Below are 16,903 nucleotides of genomic sequence, written 5' to 3'. Positions count from 1 at the left end.
CTACCAAACTGGATATATTTTTTCGTGTTTTTATTTAATGTAACCTGTTTATTCAGCTCGAAAAACATACATTGTTTACCGATGTATTGGAAAATTCAAAATGGCGTCCGACTCTCTCTTTAATACGGTAAGTTCGGGAAAAGGTGTTATAAATAATAAACTAGACAAAATACTATTTAAAAAAAAACACCGAATATATAGCAACCTATGTCACGGTAATATATATTTAGCGAGTTTCTAGCAGTATTTTGTCTAGTTTTATATTTATAGCACCTTTTCCCAAACTTACCGTGTTAAAGAGAGAGTCGGGCGCCATTTTGAATTTTCCAATACATCGGTAAACAATGTATGTTTTTCGAGCTGAATAAACATGTTACATTGAAAACACTGAAAACATATCCAGTTAGGTAGAAAAGTAACATTTGTTTTTTGACAACTTTTTCGAATCTGCGTGCAGTTGCAGTAGTAGTACAAACCCAAAAGTTGTAATTAAACATTTTTTGGGTTTTTATCTTGAATTCAACCCATTTTTTTTTTTTTTTTTTTTTTTTTTGCTTACTTATAAACCTTGATTTTCTTTGTTTAAAATAAAAATCAATTGATTAATTTACGTAATTTTTGGAATATGGCATCTTCATTCCGCCCTGTGTGCCTACATCATATAGTCACCTCTCTTGCATCAAAACTCATAAAAACGAAAGTTGCCTAAAATCTACGTCTGCAATTACGGATCGTGCTGAAATAATAGCGTTATTATTTAATAACCCATTCTTAGCTATTCTGTACTTTCTCCTAACAATTTGATAAACTAAAAATACGGTAAAAATAAAATTTAACTTAAAAATCGTATCTAAAATGTAACATGCTTTGTATTCTGCAAGTATGAGATCTTTTTCAGGGACACTTTCATAATTAAAATTTGCTGATACATAATGAAAATTAAATATAAAGTAAAAACAAAATTGTTAATGTACTTGTTTTTCGTATAATCATTTATGTCGGTTTGAATTGCACTTAAAATATGACGGAATAAAGGCATGTGAGCGAAAAACTTAAATATTTATAAAAGTTTTTTTTTTTTTTTTTTTGTGAAGGAATACGACGTACTAAACTGGAGATTTATTCTCAAAATATAATGTGAAAAACTTTTCTCTTCCATGCAGTTTAAACCACGTGTGTTGTGTAGAGACATGTCATGTACAGAAGAGCAAGTCTTGTATTTATGACTTTTTTTTTTTTTTTTTCCATTAGTGTCCACGTGCTTATGTGTTATGACGAATGATCAAGATCTGGAACTTTTTGAGGAATCAGAAAAACTTAGTTGCAAGTCCAGACCCAATTTAAAAAAGAAAGGTAAATGTTTACTTTAACTACAACAAAACACCAACCAATAAAATTTGTTTTTTTTGTTGTTTTGTTTTGTTTTTTTTTTTTACAGGTTTTCGGGGTCGGTGACAACGAATCTGATATTCAAACCCGTCGCAAATTTACCGTTTGCATGGTATTAACCCCTGAACCCTCGCACTATTTTGTGCCAACTCACCGCCATTGTTTATGCTATTCTGACATGATGCGTTCGTTGAAGAATTTTTAAGCAGACATTTGAAATAACAAGTTTTCAAAAACAACAAAATGTGGTTCATATTTCTGTGTTACGTTGTTTTTGATGCTTTTTAATTGATCTAAAATAAAATTAAGTTTTCACGAGCGATTTACAAAAACATTTTTATTTTTTGCGGGCGGGGGGTATTCAATTATAAAACTTGTACAACATTTAAGAGGTGCTTCTGCAGTTTGAGCAGAAGAACTGTTTAATTTTTCACAAAAAATCTGTTTACATTGGGGGGTAAGACGGGTAGTGTCGCGTCGCGCCTTCTGCTCAGTGTTTGGACGCGTTACTTACGGTAAAACGGTGGGGGGGGGGGCGGAAAAACGTTAAATTAAACTGTAGAAGCACTTCTTAAATGTTGTACAAGTTCTATAATTGAATTAACCCCCTCAAAAAAAACGAAAAATAAAAATTCTTTTGTAGGCCGCTCGTGAAAACTTAATTTTTTTTTTTTTTTTTTTTTTTTTTTTAGATCATTAAAAAGCATCAAAAATTACGTAACAAAGAAAAATGAACCACATTTTGTTGTTTTTGAAAACTTGTTATTTCAAATGTCTGCTTAAAAATTCTTCTGCGATGTGACAAGTCACCTTACTACGCGCGTCCATGCACGAACGCATCATGTAAGAATAGCATAAACGATGGCGGTGAGTTGGCACAAAATAGTGCGAGGGTTCAGGGTTTAAGTAAATTTGCGACGGGTTTGAATATCAGATTCGTTGTCAGCGACCCCGAAAACCTATAAAAAAAACAAATTTTATTGGTTGGTGTTCTGTTGTAGTTAAAGAAAACATTTACCAAGAAAAATACAGAAAAACATCTTTGTACATACCTATCAGAAAACGAAAATATCTTATTCCAAAAATCACAAATTGATCAAGTATCTGTAATATAAATTTTACCTGTCTGTTTAAATGTATGTTTGTATACCTGCCTAAAACTTTCGACAGAGGTGACGGATTTTCACAAGATCGGTATCGTTTTGAAGCTTGAAACTTTGGAAGGCAAATATCGAAAAATTGACCAAAAACACCACCCTCGACTGTGCACTTTTCTACAGGGAGGAGTCGCTTTTTTCGAAAGTCATCCCCTCTTTTCGATTGTCTAGCCTTAATTTAAACCTACATCACTGGTTTGGCAATGGCCGCAACAGCAAAGACGTCACGTTTTTGGGGGATTTTTTTTTTTTTTCACATTCTTTTCCTCCTTCATGGTATGGGTACGTCCCTTAGCACTTTTACTTTTTATTTTTTTGCTCAACACACATTTCCAAACACCCGGGCAAAGCCGGGCACCCAGACTAATCATATATATATATATATATATGTGTCTCTAAAATTAGTCTTGAGGTGATATAAGAAAATAATTGTGTGTAGGCATTCAAAATGTTTCTTATGTTAAATATTATTACATGAGGAGTCATTTCAAGTTAATATTTATTTCATTGTAAGTATCTAAACTTGAGAAATACGAATAAAATATGTAATTGAAATGGATGGCTCTCGTCTAGGGGAGGCTCCATGTTTTGATAAGCTTCTGGGATTGACCTTTACTCCTGACCTGAAATGGAACACGTAAAGTCTGTTACCAAGGTCGCTGGAAAAATGGTAGGATCCTTCTACCGCTCCAGAAGATATCTCACTGCTGATGCAATTCTCTATCTATATAAAAGTCAAGTCTGTCCAAGGATGGAGTACTGCTGCCACATCTGGGCAGGAGCTGCTAAAAACAGCTTATCCTGCCTTGACAGACTACAAAATAGACTTTGTGGCTTAGTGGGAGATGCCCTTTTCTCTTCCCTGCAACCTCTCTCCCACAGAAGAGACGTTGCGAGTCTGTCTTTGTTTTCTCGTTATTTCCATGGCAAGTGCTCGTCTGAGCTCCAATCTCTGGTCCCCCCCCCTCGCTAATCTTTCATAAAAAACACCCGTCTAGCTGAAACCACTGTCATTAATTTTCCCCACTTGTTATCTGTGTAAATCAAAAGGTAGATTCCATGAACAAAGCTTCTTTCTTAGAAGTGCACGCCTGTGGAACTCTCTTCCATTTGTGTTTCCCATCTGACTACAACCTGTATGTCTTAAAGTCCAACATAAACAAATTCCTGATAAACCGCCCCCTTAAGTAAGACACGTTATCAAATCTCCATTACTAATGATTACTACGATACTATCCCATTGATTACTGTACACGCAATAACCCTTATCTCCAAGTGGCTTCCGGGCCTTGATAAGTGGTGACTACCATGTAAAAAAAAAAAAAAAAAAAAAAAAGACATTGCTTTAAATACTATCCATTTTGGCTGCCTTGCAAAGGCTTCATATGATATAAAACTTCTGCAAGGCCCTATGGTAGGGTTGAAGGACCTTGAAGACATAAAAGTTGAACTTGATTGTTTTTAACTTTCTGGAATCAGACACCTGAAGAGAACACCCGAGTTGCTCAAGAGATGATCAAGGAGAATTCAAACTGATAGTTAGCGAAGTAAGGGTGCCCACCTAGGACCTCTCAGTCAGTGTAAAAGAAGACTAGTGAAAGTTGACCTTGAGTTTCTTGTTGAAAAGATGCAAATATTAGCCAGGCCGAAGGAATTACACAACAGCACCAACCAGATATACAGCAGAGTTTACATAAGGCCAGGCTTAAATAAGAACCAACAGATTGGCTCCGAAAACTTATAGGCCCAGCTCCTAAAGGTCTGGAGGTAAGACCCCTACTAGGCATTGGGTCATCAAGTGGAGCAGGATCATAGAGCAGGCACCCAATCCAGATCCCATGACAGTACATCAAACTAAAAGAACATAAAGATACCTTCAAGGAGACAAGCTCAAAGTATACTACCTTAATGTAGACAATTCTTTAATGAGCAAATATAATGAACTTACTATTCTTACTCACAGTAACGACTATGACATTGTGATCCTTACAGAAATTAAACCCAACCTAGGGCATATAACAGATATTCTTACAATGAGCACTGTTGGCTACAATCTTTTCACTAGTGACTTGGTTGCAACCAATACCTGGGGCACTTGCATCTACGCCAAATCCTCACTCAATGCCCGGCAGATATGTTCAGAATCCAGCACTTCATGGTTCACTGTTGTGGGGTGGGGTGCAAAGTTGTTAGTTGATAGTCTCTACAGAAGTGGTAACCCAGCACTTGCTACTCCCATTGGATAAAAAAAAAACTACCCAAGATTCTTTCTTGAACATCTTCTATGAAGTGTTGACGTGTCAACTAGCAGGTGATTTTAATCATCCCGCTATCAACTTGACTGCCACACCCGAATTCCTGGAGAGAGGTTTGTGGAGTGTGTCAGGGACGCTTACTTTCTGCAACATTTAACTCGATCTACCGGCTTCAGAGGAGATTAAACCCCTACACATGATGATCTCGTTTAACAATGAGTTTGAGATGGTCGATCAGTTAACAACCCTTGATCCTCTGTGTGCAAGTGATCATGTGTGCATCTCCTTCAAGTTCTCATTTGGCCATCGGTATACTCCCCCTAGCAAGACCTATGTCTATAAGGCAGATTATACTGTCAGGGGAACTATGCTGGGTTGAACTAGGATACTCTAAGAAGCAAAAGTACTCAAGAAATTGCTGACTTTCTGAAATAATCTGCTATAGATGCTATGGAAAAATGCACATCCACAAGGGATTGTAAACCCATGCATTATAAAGAGAAAACCTCTGTGGATGAACAGTGCTGCTCTTTATAAAATTAAGAAAAAATACTCCTAGATCTGCCACCTCAGCACAGAAGACAACTATGACTACCAGAGATAGATCACAGCCAGGAATGAAGCTTTCCACGCAAGTAGAAAAGCTAGGAATAGGATTACAAGCATACGCTGTATTTTCATGGACATCGGCAATATTACGTACTTAATGTGCTTCAACAAGTCATATATTTTTTATTTTTGGGTCAATTTTTAAAAGAATTACATTGATGAAAAGAGAATAAAATAAGCATTCCAATGATGTTAATTTATTTTTCTTTTATGCTCCAAGTTAAAAATGAAAAAACGGTAAAAAAAATGACAGCAGCAAAAATGGAAACTGTTTTTTCAATGTTTACATTTCATACGTTACGTTTGAATACATATGCACGGGGTTAAATTTAATTGGATATGGCTGAAATTTTACAGGCTATATAAACAAAGAAGTTCATCTCTACTGGTGTTTGATTTTTATTTTTACGACCACAAGAAGCAAAGTTATGACCGGACAAAGTTGACAAAGAATATTTCAAAATTGATATAAATTTGCTTATATCATCCATTTTCATATAAATAATAGTTTCAGAATTATTTTAATGTATAATATGTAAATATTTGATAATTATTAATTGTGCGAAAATTTCTTTAAATTGTTATCTTTAATAGAAATTAACAGAAAAACGGCTTGCTAATGCTAACATAATGCGCTGAGCTGACTAAAGCATTCTCCTAAAAATAGAAAACTTTTTCTGCTTTCGTCTTGCTAGACTGGTCATTTTTTATTCTGAGTTTGTCAATTTAAAAAAATATTTTCAAGTTTTTCAAATTTGATTTCCAAACAATACAGGGTTATTTATGCCATTTTTTCGGATTCACTGGTTTTTTTTTTTTTTTCAGATTTTTTTCAGAGGTTTTAACATTGTTTTGCATCACGTTCATTTTTTTTTTTTTTTTTTTTTTAAGAAGTTTTAACTTATTACTTCGCTTATTCTTTTATTTTGATTTACTCCCCCCCCCTTTTCCAACACGCACATCTCTAAACACCTGGGCAACGCCAGGTACCCCCCACTAGTAACAAATAAAAGGTACTTGTGCACTTATGCAATCATGCTGAAATAATAATGTTAATATTTAGAAACCCATTCCTAACATGGGGAAGGAAGGGTGTTTTAACTATTCTGTTCTTTCACCTAACAATTAAATAAAAAAGATATTGTGAAACTTAATTTATTTTTAACTCATTGTCAAGACCATTTTTTCAATTCTGTAAAACAAACCCGTTTTTTTTTTTAACTAAGGATATCTATATAATAATAATAATAATTAGCCAGTTCGATAAAGAATTTCATTGTGATGCATTTTGTAAATTTTTACCTTGTTTCGACCTTAACATTTTTCTTTAAAATGACTACCTTTTAAGGTTTTCGGGTATGATGAAAACGAATATCGCATTTAAATTTTCCACAAATAAGTAGCTTTCCGGATAGTAACTAATGTCATTTCTTATGTTATTGCTGGTGACCATCTTGGTATGTGCGTTTGTGCATAGTTTCTTAGGGTTGCTCTTGTGCATACCAAGATGGCCACCAGCAATAACAGAAGAAATGACATTGCTTAATATCCGGAAAACTACTTATTTTCAGAAAAATTAAATAAGATATTCATCTTCAGCATATCCTAAAACCTACAAAAGTAATCATTTTAAATGTTAAGGTGGAAACAAGGTAAAAAAATTACCGTTTTATTTCTTTGTTTACATAATTGAATTTTCAATAAAACAACTATAGAAATGACAAATTACCATCAACTGGTGAATATATAGTTATTGCTTATCAGGATTCCTGGTACTGTGAAATTTACATCGAGGATTCATGTAAAGTACGATTTATGGTTGCATCTCAGAAAATAGGGGTATATTTTGTGCCAGATAGAGAGGATTTACAAAATTGAAAATTAGACTGGTCCCAAGATGCATAAGTTCTGATCGACTATAGGAATTTCCATCTTTTACAGAAATCCAAAATCTATATAAACAATTTTCTTGGATTTATTTCTGAGATTAATTCATATCTACTCAATTTTCTTTCTTTGATGGGAGTAGTTTACTACTGCCCATGAATATTCTTTAGGCATTCAATGGCTACACCCAAGATTAAGCTCTCCTTTGATGAGGAGGCAGGAAAATGCCTATTCTCAATAAAGCTCTATGTAAATACTACTATAATTAGTTTTGTTCATAAATAGACAACCACTGTATGATACCATGCGCCAGTTTAAAAAAAAAATTGAAATTTGTACATCTGAATTTATAATTCATGGCTTATGGTAAAGAGATACATCAGATTTGACTGCATAATCAGGAGGAGCACTCAATTTTACATAAGAGTGCTAAGTTTCATGAGAATAGCTTGAAAAATAAATTATGGCGAAATTACCAAATTTTTTTAAATGTTGAGGTCCGTAATTTAGCCCACTTTTTCTAAAGAAAAATGTCCACAGAAAAACCTAAATTTTGGCACTTAAAAACTTAAAATTCTCATAACTTTTGAACTATTGATGGTATTTGCATAATTCAAACAGTTGTAAGCATCTTTTGCATAACTCTTTTCATGCAAATTGATAAAATAACAATTATCTAAAGAAAAAAAATCAACTTGTAATGCTATCAGAGGTAGATCACGGCCAGGAATGAAGCTTCTCACACAAGTAGAAAAGCTAGGAACGACTTTGAGTCCAATTTAGCTAGAGACACATTCCAACAATAAAGCTTTCTGGAACTACGTTAAATAGCAGGAGAAAAACCAAATGTGGTATCTCAAATCTGTGTAAAGGGGAAGGGTATTTTGCTTGCAACGATAGGGATAGGATCAATGTGCTAAATAAACAATTCTACGGTATCTTCATGAAAGAAGATACATCTTCCCTTCCATCATTCATTCCCAAGCATATATAACTTAAGGTCATCATAACTAAAGCAAAAAGTTCTTTAAAAAAAAACCAAAATAACTGCAATCCATCAGGACTGACAAATCACAAAGAATTGGACCACATCCTCATTACTCTCTTCTGCATGCTGTTCAATACTAGTCTCGCCAATGGATATGTGCCTTGTCAGTGGAAGTCTACTACTGTAACCTCTCTGTTTTAAGAAAGCTGACAAGTCCAATCTGGCCAATTACACGCCAGTCTCTCTCCCATTTGTTGTTTGCAAGATCTTTAAGTGCCTTAATATCCAAGAACATTACTTACCACCTCAAGAAAAACAACTTTGTGAACAACACGGATTTGCTTCTGGCAAGGCAACTTCAGATCCAGCATCATCCTGGCTCCCATGGCCAATTTTTCTCTAGCAGAGTTACTCCTGATTGGAACATACTAACTTCCCACACCATTAATGCCCCTTCAATAAATGACTTTAAGTCATGCTTGGCTACAGAATGGAAAAAAAAACACCAAGACCTATATCACTACCAATTTTCTTACTGAGCTAATGATCCTACTTTCATATATTTTTCGAGCGCTTTACAACTAGTGCGACAGGCAAAAATGCTTTGAAAATGGTGGTGATGATGTAGAAAAGTAGATTCTCGAGCGCAAATGTTGCTTGTTTTCCAGTCTTCTTAGCTCTTCAACTTTTTGAGTTAAAAAATAGGAAATTTTACTTTTGGAATGGCCCTCATGTTGGGATTACAAACATTTTTGTAAAAAACTTACCAGTTTCATATTGAGATAGAAAAGAGATTCATTCAATTATGTAAGTTGACATAAATCGACACCCCCCACCTCGTTATATATTCTCTTATGTAAGTGGTCAATTTATGTTTAACTAGCATAGCGAAATGAACCTACCCTGTAACCTCTCTAAAATTACCCCAACCCCAAAATTTTTAGAATTTTAAAAGTTGTTAACTGAATTGACAAAAAACAAATGTTTATAATTTCAAAAGTTGTTACTGAATTGACAAAAAAAAAACAAATGTTTATAATTTCAAAAGTTGTTACTGAATTGACAAAAAAAAAAATTTTTTAGAATTTTAAAACTTGTTAACTGAATTGACAAAAAACTAATGTTTATAATTTCAAAAGTTGTTACTGAATTGACAAAAAAAAAACAAATGTTTATAATTTCAAAAGTTGTTACTGAATTGACAAAAAAAAATGTTTATAATTTCAAAAGTTGTTACTGAATTGACAAAAATATAAATTTTCACTTATTTATGAGTTTTTGTCCAGAATCTACTAGAATCCTTTGTTTCTGAATTTTTGAGATGAGGATTCATATTAATTGCACTCTGGACTACTGTTCTCGTCATGAGTGTTATTTCCACAGCCTTTTGGTCGATGTTACCTCCGACCTGCTTCAAGTGTATCTTGTTAAACTCTGGAATCTGCACAGAATTTCAAACGGAACCCTTTATGCACGGGCAACACTCAAAATACATTTGCGACTAACTTAGAACCTCTACTCAGTCGTGGCTGATGTAACAAGAGCACGGCACCCTCGTGGATTAAATAAAGGCTTCTGCAGATTCCTGAATCCAACAAGATACACCAGAGTTGAAGGTTCAATCCACGGTGCAGGCAGCACTTAAAAATACAATTGTGAATTACTTCGGGCTTCTGTCCAATAATGGTTGATGGAACAATAGTATGCTATCTCTATGGATTAAAGAGTTCTGTTCAACATTCCCTGCAGATTCCGGAGTCCGACATGATAGATCTGAAGCAGCTTGGAGCTTACATTAATCAAAAGGTTGTGAAAATAACACTAAAGATGAGAACAGTAATACAAAGAATCCAAATAATACCAAAATCATTTGGTCTTTGTTCATTTTATTCAAGTAATTCTTATCATCATCATTGCTTTAATGTCCATTTACATGCTAATAAATTTCCGGGTAATCTCCAAAAATACCGTTAGGGCTTACAACATGGCCGCCAGAAGAGTCACGTGATCCGGTTGATCCAAAACATGAATCGCCGTATTACGAAACCGGAAAATGCAAATTTAAAGCAAACTTTGACAAACAAGCATAATAATTAAGTACAAAAACAGTTTTTCAATATCATAATAATAAATAATTTATTTAGAACGGTCATTTAATTTTTTGTTGAGAAACAATCACAGTTTGTTTGTTTTTTAAAACAGTGTTTATAAAAAATTTTATTCAGAGTTTTTCATAAAAATGGTATTTAAAACAAGGTGTTCATTTTTTTTAAGATGTAATGTTATAAAAATATGATGTAAAAAAAACAGTTTATATTTAAACGAACGTGCGTAGACATTTTGTAAACATTGTTTTTAAAAAATAAAAAATAATACTTCTATTATGTTTTAAACGACTGTAATAGTTTATTTTGGAAGTATATTTCATAAAGAAAATTGACAACCCACTTTAAAAACAGAAATTACGAGTTTTATATATTTTATTCGCAGTTTTTTGTTGGGGGTGTCAAAAATTCCGCCTAAAATTCTGATACACCTAGTCGACCACTTGTTTGTTCTGAATAAAATACTTTTTATAAACACTGTTTTAACTAAAAACAACCTAAGATTGTTTCTCAAAGTTTGCCTATTTTTATAACAACATTATATCAACAAAAAATTAAATACAAACAAATTGTGATTGTTTGTCAAAGTTTGCCTTCAAGGCTGCGTTTTCCATTTGCACGATTCATGTTTTGGATCAACCGGATCACGTGACTCTTCTGGCGGCCATGTTGTAAGCCCTAACGGTATTTTTGGAAATTACCAATTTCCGGGGTTTTTTGCATTTACTTCCAAGATAACCTATTGTAAGGGACATAACCCATGCTTTACTTATTCCTTTCTCTCTCTTTTATAGGCATTGGAATTTGAATACGAAGATTCTGCTTATTCTTACTCATGTGAAAACGATCTCGAACAAGCGATTCTGTCTGTTGATGTACAGCGGCTAAATCGAATCTTGGATCATGGCTGTATCTTAGACTTTGAGACTGAATATGGCAATTCAGTTATTCACATGATTCTGGAAGTTCTACAGAAAAAGAAGACCCTCACAGATGGTAAGTAAAGCTTCCAAATCAATACACACACAAACTCACATATATATTTACTAGCAGGCCACCTAGCGTTGCCCGCTCATAAAATACGCATGAATATTATATTTTAATTAATGCAGAAACTGATGCATATGCATGCAAATATTTTTTTTTTTTCTAAACGATTCACTTCTTGTAAGTAAGAAAAAAAAAACTCAAGCTGAGATCGAAACCAAAACCTAAAGACATTGAGTCAAATATGATAACCATTACACCAGCTTGACACAACACTTACAAAGTTTTTTCAAAAAATCTTATTCATAACATAAAGAAGCTGTCACAAATCTAGATCACGCATGCGCTGTCATTAAACAGTTAACAGATAAAAATCCGATAGTCTCCTACGTACGAATTTGTTATTTTTGACCACTTAGTAGCCCTTTTTTGCGGATGAAAACTAGTTAAAGTTTTCCACGTCTGAATATCCTATATGCCAAATTTCAAGTCTGTAGATCAAAAATTCATTGAGTATATAGGTTGAGAAGTGTCCTCACACACACACACACACACACACTCATTTTTATAGATATATTAGCAGGGGTACCCCGCATTGCCCTGGTGTTTGGAGGTGTGTGTTGAGCACAAAAATGTGTTAGTAGGCAGACAAGATCGAACCCGTGACATGCGTTGGCCGGGTGTTTGGAAAAAAAATGTTAGTAGGCAGGCAGGTTTGAACCTGTGATGCAAAGGTGGAAAAGAAAGTGAAAAAAAAAAAATGAACTTTTACCCCTACGCTACGAAGCTATAGGAAGTGGAAAGCGTTCAAATTTATCGATGTCAATCAAAATCTTAACTTGCTAAGTGAATGCAGAAATGAACGTTGGCTGAAACCCAGTTCAGCTTTCCGCCGTTTTATTATTTATTAATTTGTTTCCCCACGACGTTGGGGAAAACCAGCTCCCCCCCCCCCCTGCTTCCCCAAGAAGGGGGAGCTCTACAAATGAATAGCAATTGTTTGATATGAAGGGTTTTCTGCTCATTGATCAAAGCTAATTGCTTCTCTGGAGTTCCCGGCCAAGAAGGTCGGCGAGTGACATTCACCGCTATTAGTTTTGCTTTTATACGAAAAACACAAACGAACACACGAGAGGATGGAATAGCGTGAATTTTATAAAAGTTTATCCAAATAAATCTAGAGACGACGCCCGTTCACAAATCGTAGATATTATAATCTAGGGAGTGTATGAAAAGTTCTAAAGAATAGTAACCCCTTCCCCCCTTTCTGAGAAGCCTGGCGAAAAAGCCTTTGCTGGACATACGAAAACGTGCACAGCCATTTTGTCTTTTCTACATATAGATATAGATATATATATATATATATATATTTATATGTATATGCTTCTGTCTATTCCTATAATAGCTGGAGGGCACCCGAAGTTTGTGGGTTGTAAAATATGCTTAAATATATTCATGCAGATTTTGTGTTTTTTATTACAGAGCCATAGGGGACATAAATCGACCCCCCCCCCACCTCGTTATATATTCTCTCATGTAAGTGGTCAATTATGTTTAACTAGCATAGCAAAATGAACCTACCCTGTAACCTCTCTAAAAATACCCCAAGCCCCAAATTTTTATAATTTCAAAAGTTGTTACTGAATTGACAAAAATATAAATTTTCACTTATTAGTTTTTGTCCAGAATCTACTAGAATCCTTTGTTTCTGAATTTTTGAGATGAGGATTCATTAATTGCACTCTGGACTACTGTTCTCATCATGAGTGTTATTTCCGCATATATATGCTTCTGTCTATTCCTATAATAGCTGGAGGGCACCCGAAGTTTGTGGGTTAGGGTTAGTGTTTTTTATTACAGAGCCAGTTCTCTATTTAGTCTTACATATGTATAGTACTGATTTCAAAAGTTAAAAGAAAAAAAATGTCTTGGGTGCCATCAGTTAGAATCCAAACCAAAACATTTAGCGCATCAGCCGTTTGAACGATCTACTGATAAAGATTTAAAATTAAACTACTTCAAGCTATTATTGAATCTGTGCGTGCGCAAAAGTGATAGAAATATGTCGACAAGTTGAAATAAACATTTTGCATTTCAACTTGCCGACATTTTTGTATGCGTTATTCATCCGTCCAAACAAAGATTTTACTTGGTGTATTATTCATATTTTCTGTTAGTTTCACTGTTATGTGACCAGCAGTTTAAGAGTTTATCAGTTAAATATTACCACATATATATCTACTATTTTATTTACAGAGATAATTTTATATGCTATCATAGAATAGTTCTTAAAAGTATTATTTTAATAGTATTATTATACTTATAATTTATTTATTTACTTGAACAAGGAATAAATAAAACATGTTAAAAAAACACTTTAACAAGGGTTAAAAACATTTAATTTTTGAAAAGGAGAACCAAAAGCTCTATCTCCTATTTGGTTTTATTGAGCTTTTACATCTGGTTAGGATTACTTTATAAATATTAAGTCTTTAATATTTATAATATATTTTAAGTTTACTATTTTGAATTATCTTTGTCAACTTAATTGTAATTCTTATTTTATATATATATATATATATATATATATATATATAGAGAGAGAGAGAGAAAATAAAAAGGAACAAACCGTATTATGTGTTCATCAACGTTTCGTCTTTATTTCGAGACTTCCTCTGGATGAATGAGATTAAGAAACAAAAAATACCAGTACAAAATATTTGAAAATGTTTCACGTGCACAGTGTGACGCAGTTCTATTTCAGAGAAACGGAAAAAAGACGTTGGAAATTCAAAAAGGAGGAGGAGGGGTGGCGCTGTTAAAGAGAAGAAACCTTGTGCACGTGAAACATTTTCAAATATTTTGTACTGGTATTTTTTGTTTCTTAATCTCATTCATCCAGAGGAAGTCTTGAAATAAAGACGAAACGTTGATGAACACATAATACGGTTTGTTCCTTTTTATTTTGTCGGAATACTATTTCCATCATTTTCATCATATATATATATATATATATATATATATATATTAGATTGGTGCAAAAATAATGTTCAACGGCAAGTAAAAAAAAAAAAACGACATTATTTTTGCACCAACCTTATATATATATATTTTTACATGGGGGTCACCACTTATCAAGGCCACTCGAGGATAAGGGTTAATAAGTATATTGTCATTGTGATTTTAGCATAGTAAACATTAGTGGGAATTTTGTAACTTGGATTACTTAGGGGGACGGTTCAATAAGAACTTGTTCACATTGGACTTGAAGACAATCAGATTGTAGTCAGCTGGAAAGCAGGCAAACTGAAAAGAGTTCCACAAGCGTGCAGTTCTAAGAACGAAGCCCTATTCATGGAATCTACGTTTGGGTGTAGGCACGGATAAAGAGTGTGGGTAATTGTTGATAGTGGTTCTGGCAAGATGAGTGTTTTTTGTGAAAGTCTGGCGAGGGGGGGGGAGCAGATATCTATGTTCAGATGAGCACCTGCCATGAAAATAACGATCAAGCAGGGACAGGCTTGGTACGTCTCTTCTGTGAGAAAGAGGATGCAGAGAAGAAAAAAGGGCATCCCCCACTAAGCTACGAAGTCTATTTTGAACTCTGTCAAGACAGGGTAAGCTGCTTCTAGCAGCTCCTCATCAGCAGAAAAAAGGGGGGGGGGTTAAGACACCAAAATAAAACTAGCATTTTGTAGTAAGTCAGGTGGATGGTCCTTATTGAGATTCATTAGGAAATTTGTTTTAAGTTGTTCAGTAAATTTTGTGTGCCTGCTTCAGTGTTTTATATATATATATATTAAAACCACACTTAAACTTATTTGGTACTAAATAGAGAAGTTAAAGCCAACGCTGATAGATTTATCTACAAGAATCCATAGAAAAAAATCTGCCAGTAAAAAAAGTAAACATCATACATGAACACATTTCAACCATTGGCAAACCTCCAACCTTAGACTCATTATTTATGAGGGGGAAGGCACACTTAAGTTCTTTTAATGATTTTTAAATGATTTTAATCGACTTTTTAATAAATTCACCAAACACAATTTTTAATTTCATCACTAGCTTGAAGACTACTTCCTGGGAGTTAAAAACGTTTGTGACTTTACACTCTAACAGAACGTTCATACATTGGCCCGCCAGAAGAAAATAAATTGCAAGGAAAAACAAACAGGAATTATCTCTGTTGTTCAATGAAACTTACATGAGAGAAAAAATGTTGCCCAAATATATATATATATATATATATGTATGAGAAATATGTGGTAAAAAAATAAGGATAAAAAGTGCTCAATACATTAGTAGAGCCAAATGTTTTCTTATTATAACCTCAAGTGTCTTTACTTAAGTCATTAATTTTTTCAATGGACAGGATCTGATGATATGGACGGATAATTTTTATCCTGTCTATTGAAATAATTTGTAAGGAATTAAGTTGGGGTTGTAATAATAAAAAACATATATATATAAAAGTAAAATTGTCTGTGTGTACATTTCCCTACCAAATTACTCTGTCAATTTTCAGTCTACAGACTCAAGATTTCACATAGGGGGTACTGAGATTTGGAAAAATCTTTTTAATGAATTTTTGACCAGAAATTTGGCTGTCAAAGTTCAACGATTTGACCTTTGAAAACTCCTCCGCCAATTTTGGGTTTAAACATTTGAAATTTTAGATGTAGGTCCCTTGAACATGGATCACACATTTTAACTTGATTTGAGCATAAAACAAATGTTGAGGAGTCAAAATTGGGGTCAAAGTTTTAAAAAAAAATTACCTCTCAGCCCATTTTTGGTCTAAACATTTGAAATTTACATAGAGTATTCAGACATAGGGCAAGCTTTTTAATTGGTTTTTGGCCGAAAATTTGGCTACCAAGGGGTCAAAGTTTAAAAGATTTGATCTTTGCTGTCTCTAGCAAACTATTTAGCAAATTTTGGGTCTAAACATTTGAAATGTTACGTAAAGGGTATTCAGACACGCAGCAAGCTTTTTAATCAGTTTTTGGGTGAAAATTTGGCTTCCAAGAGATCAAAGTTGAAAGTTGATCTTTACAGACTCTACCAAACTCCTCCGCCAATTTTGGGTCTAAACACTTAAAATTTGAGATGTAGGTTACCTGGACATGAGTCAAACTTTTTAATATATATATATATATATGCGCATTAAGTTATGAACAGTACATAGGGCTCGAGCAAAGCTGGGCTGAACTGCTAGTATATACTTATATATGAGAAAAAATAGTCTTGACAATGAATTAAAAATAAATTCAAGTCTCACGGTATCTTTTTTATTTAATTGTTAGGTAAAAGTACAGAATAGTGAACAAAAAACACCCTTCCTTCCCCATGTTAAGAATGGGTTTCTAAATGTTATTATTTCAGCATGGTAGCATAAGTGCACAAATACCTTTTTTATTTGTTATGTATTTGTTTTTGTTTTTTTAAGTACACATAAGTAGTTAAACGCATGTACTTAGTACATTTTGTTGTTTTTTAACGCTTTTAGTGCATGTGTACTAA

At 33.8% G+C, this 16,903-nt stretch overlaps 1 protein-coding gene across 1 annotated transcript in view; it reads left to right on the top strand.

Moving 5' to 3' along the window:
* The window catches only part of LOC145241430 (uncharacterized), a 36,907-nt gene that overhangs the window by 558 nt on the left and 19,446 nt on the right, over positions 1-16,903 (top strand). Inside the window, exon 2 of the mRNA XM_080104380.1 lies at positions 11,185-11,386. Within this exon, the coding sequence (XP_079960506.1) occupies positions 11,185-11,386 (202 nt within the window). The remainder of the gene's footprint in view (positions 1-11,184; positions 11,387-16,903) is intronic.

The sequence above is a fragment of the Euprymna scolopes genome, chromosome 20, assembly GCF_053919585.1.
Source record: "Euprymna scolopes isolate OS-2025 chromosome 20, ASM5391958v1, whole genome shotgun sequence".
In the NCBI taxonomy this organism is placed as follows: Eukaryota; Metazoa; Mollusca; class Cephalopoda; order Sepiida; family Sepiolidae; genus Euprymna; species Euprymna scolopes.
This window is presented reverse-complemented; position numbering and strand designations above follow the sequence as displayed.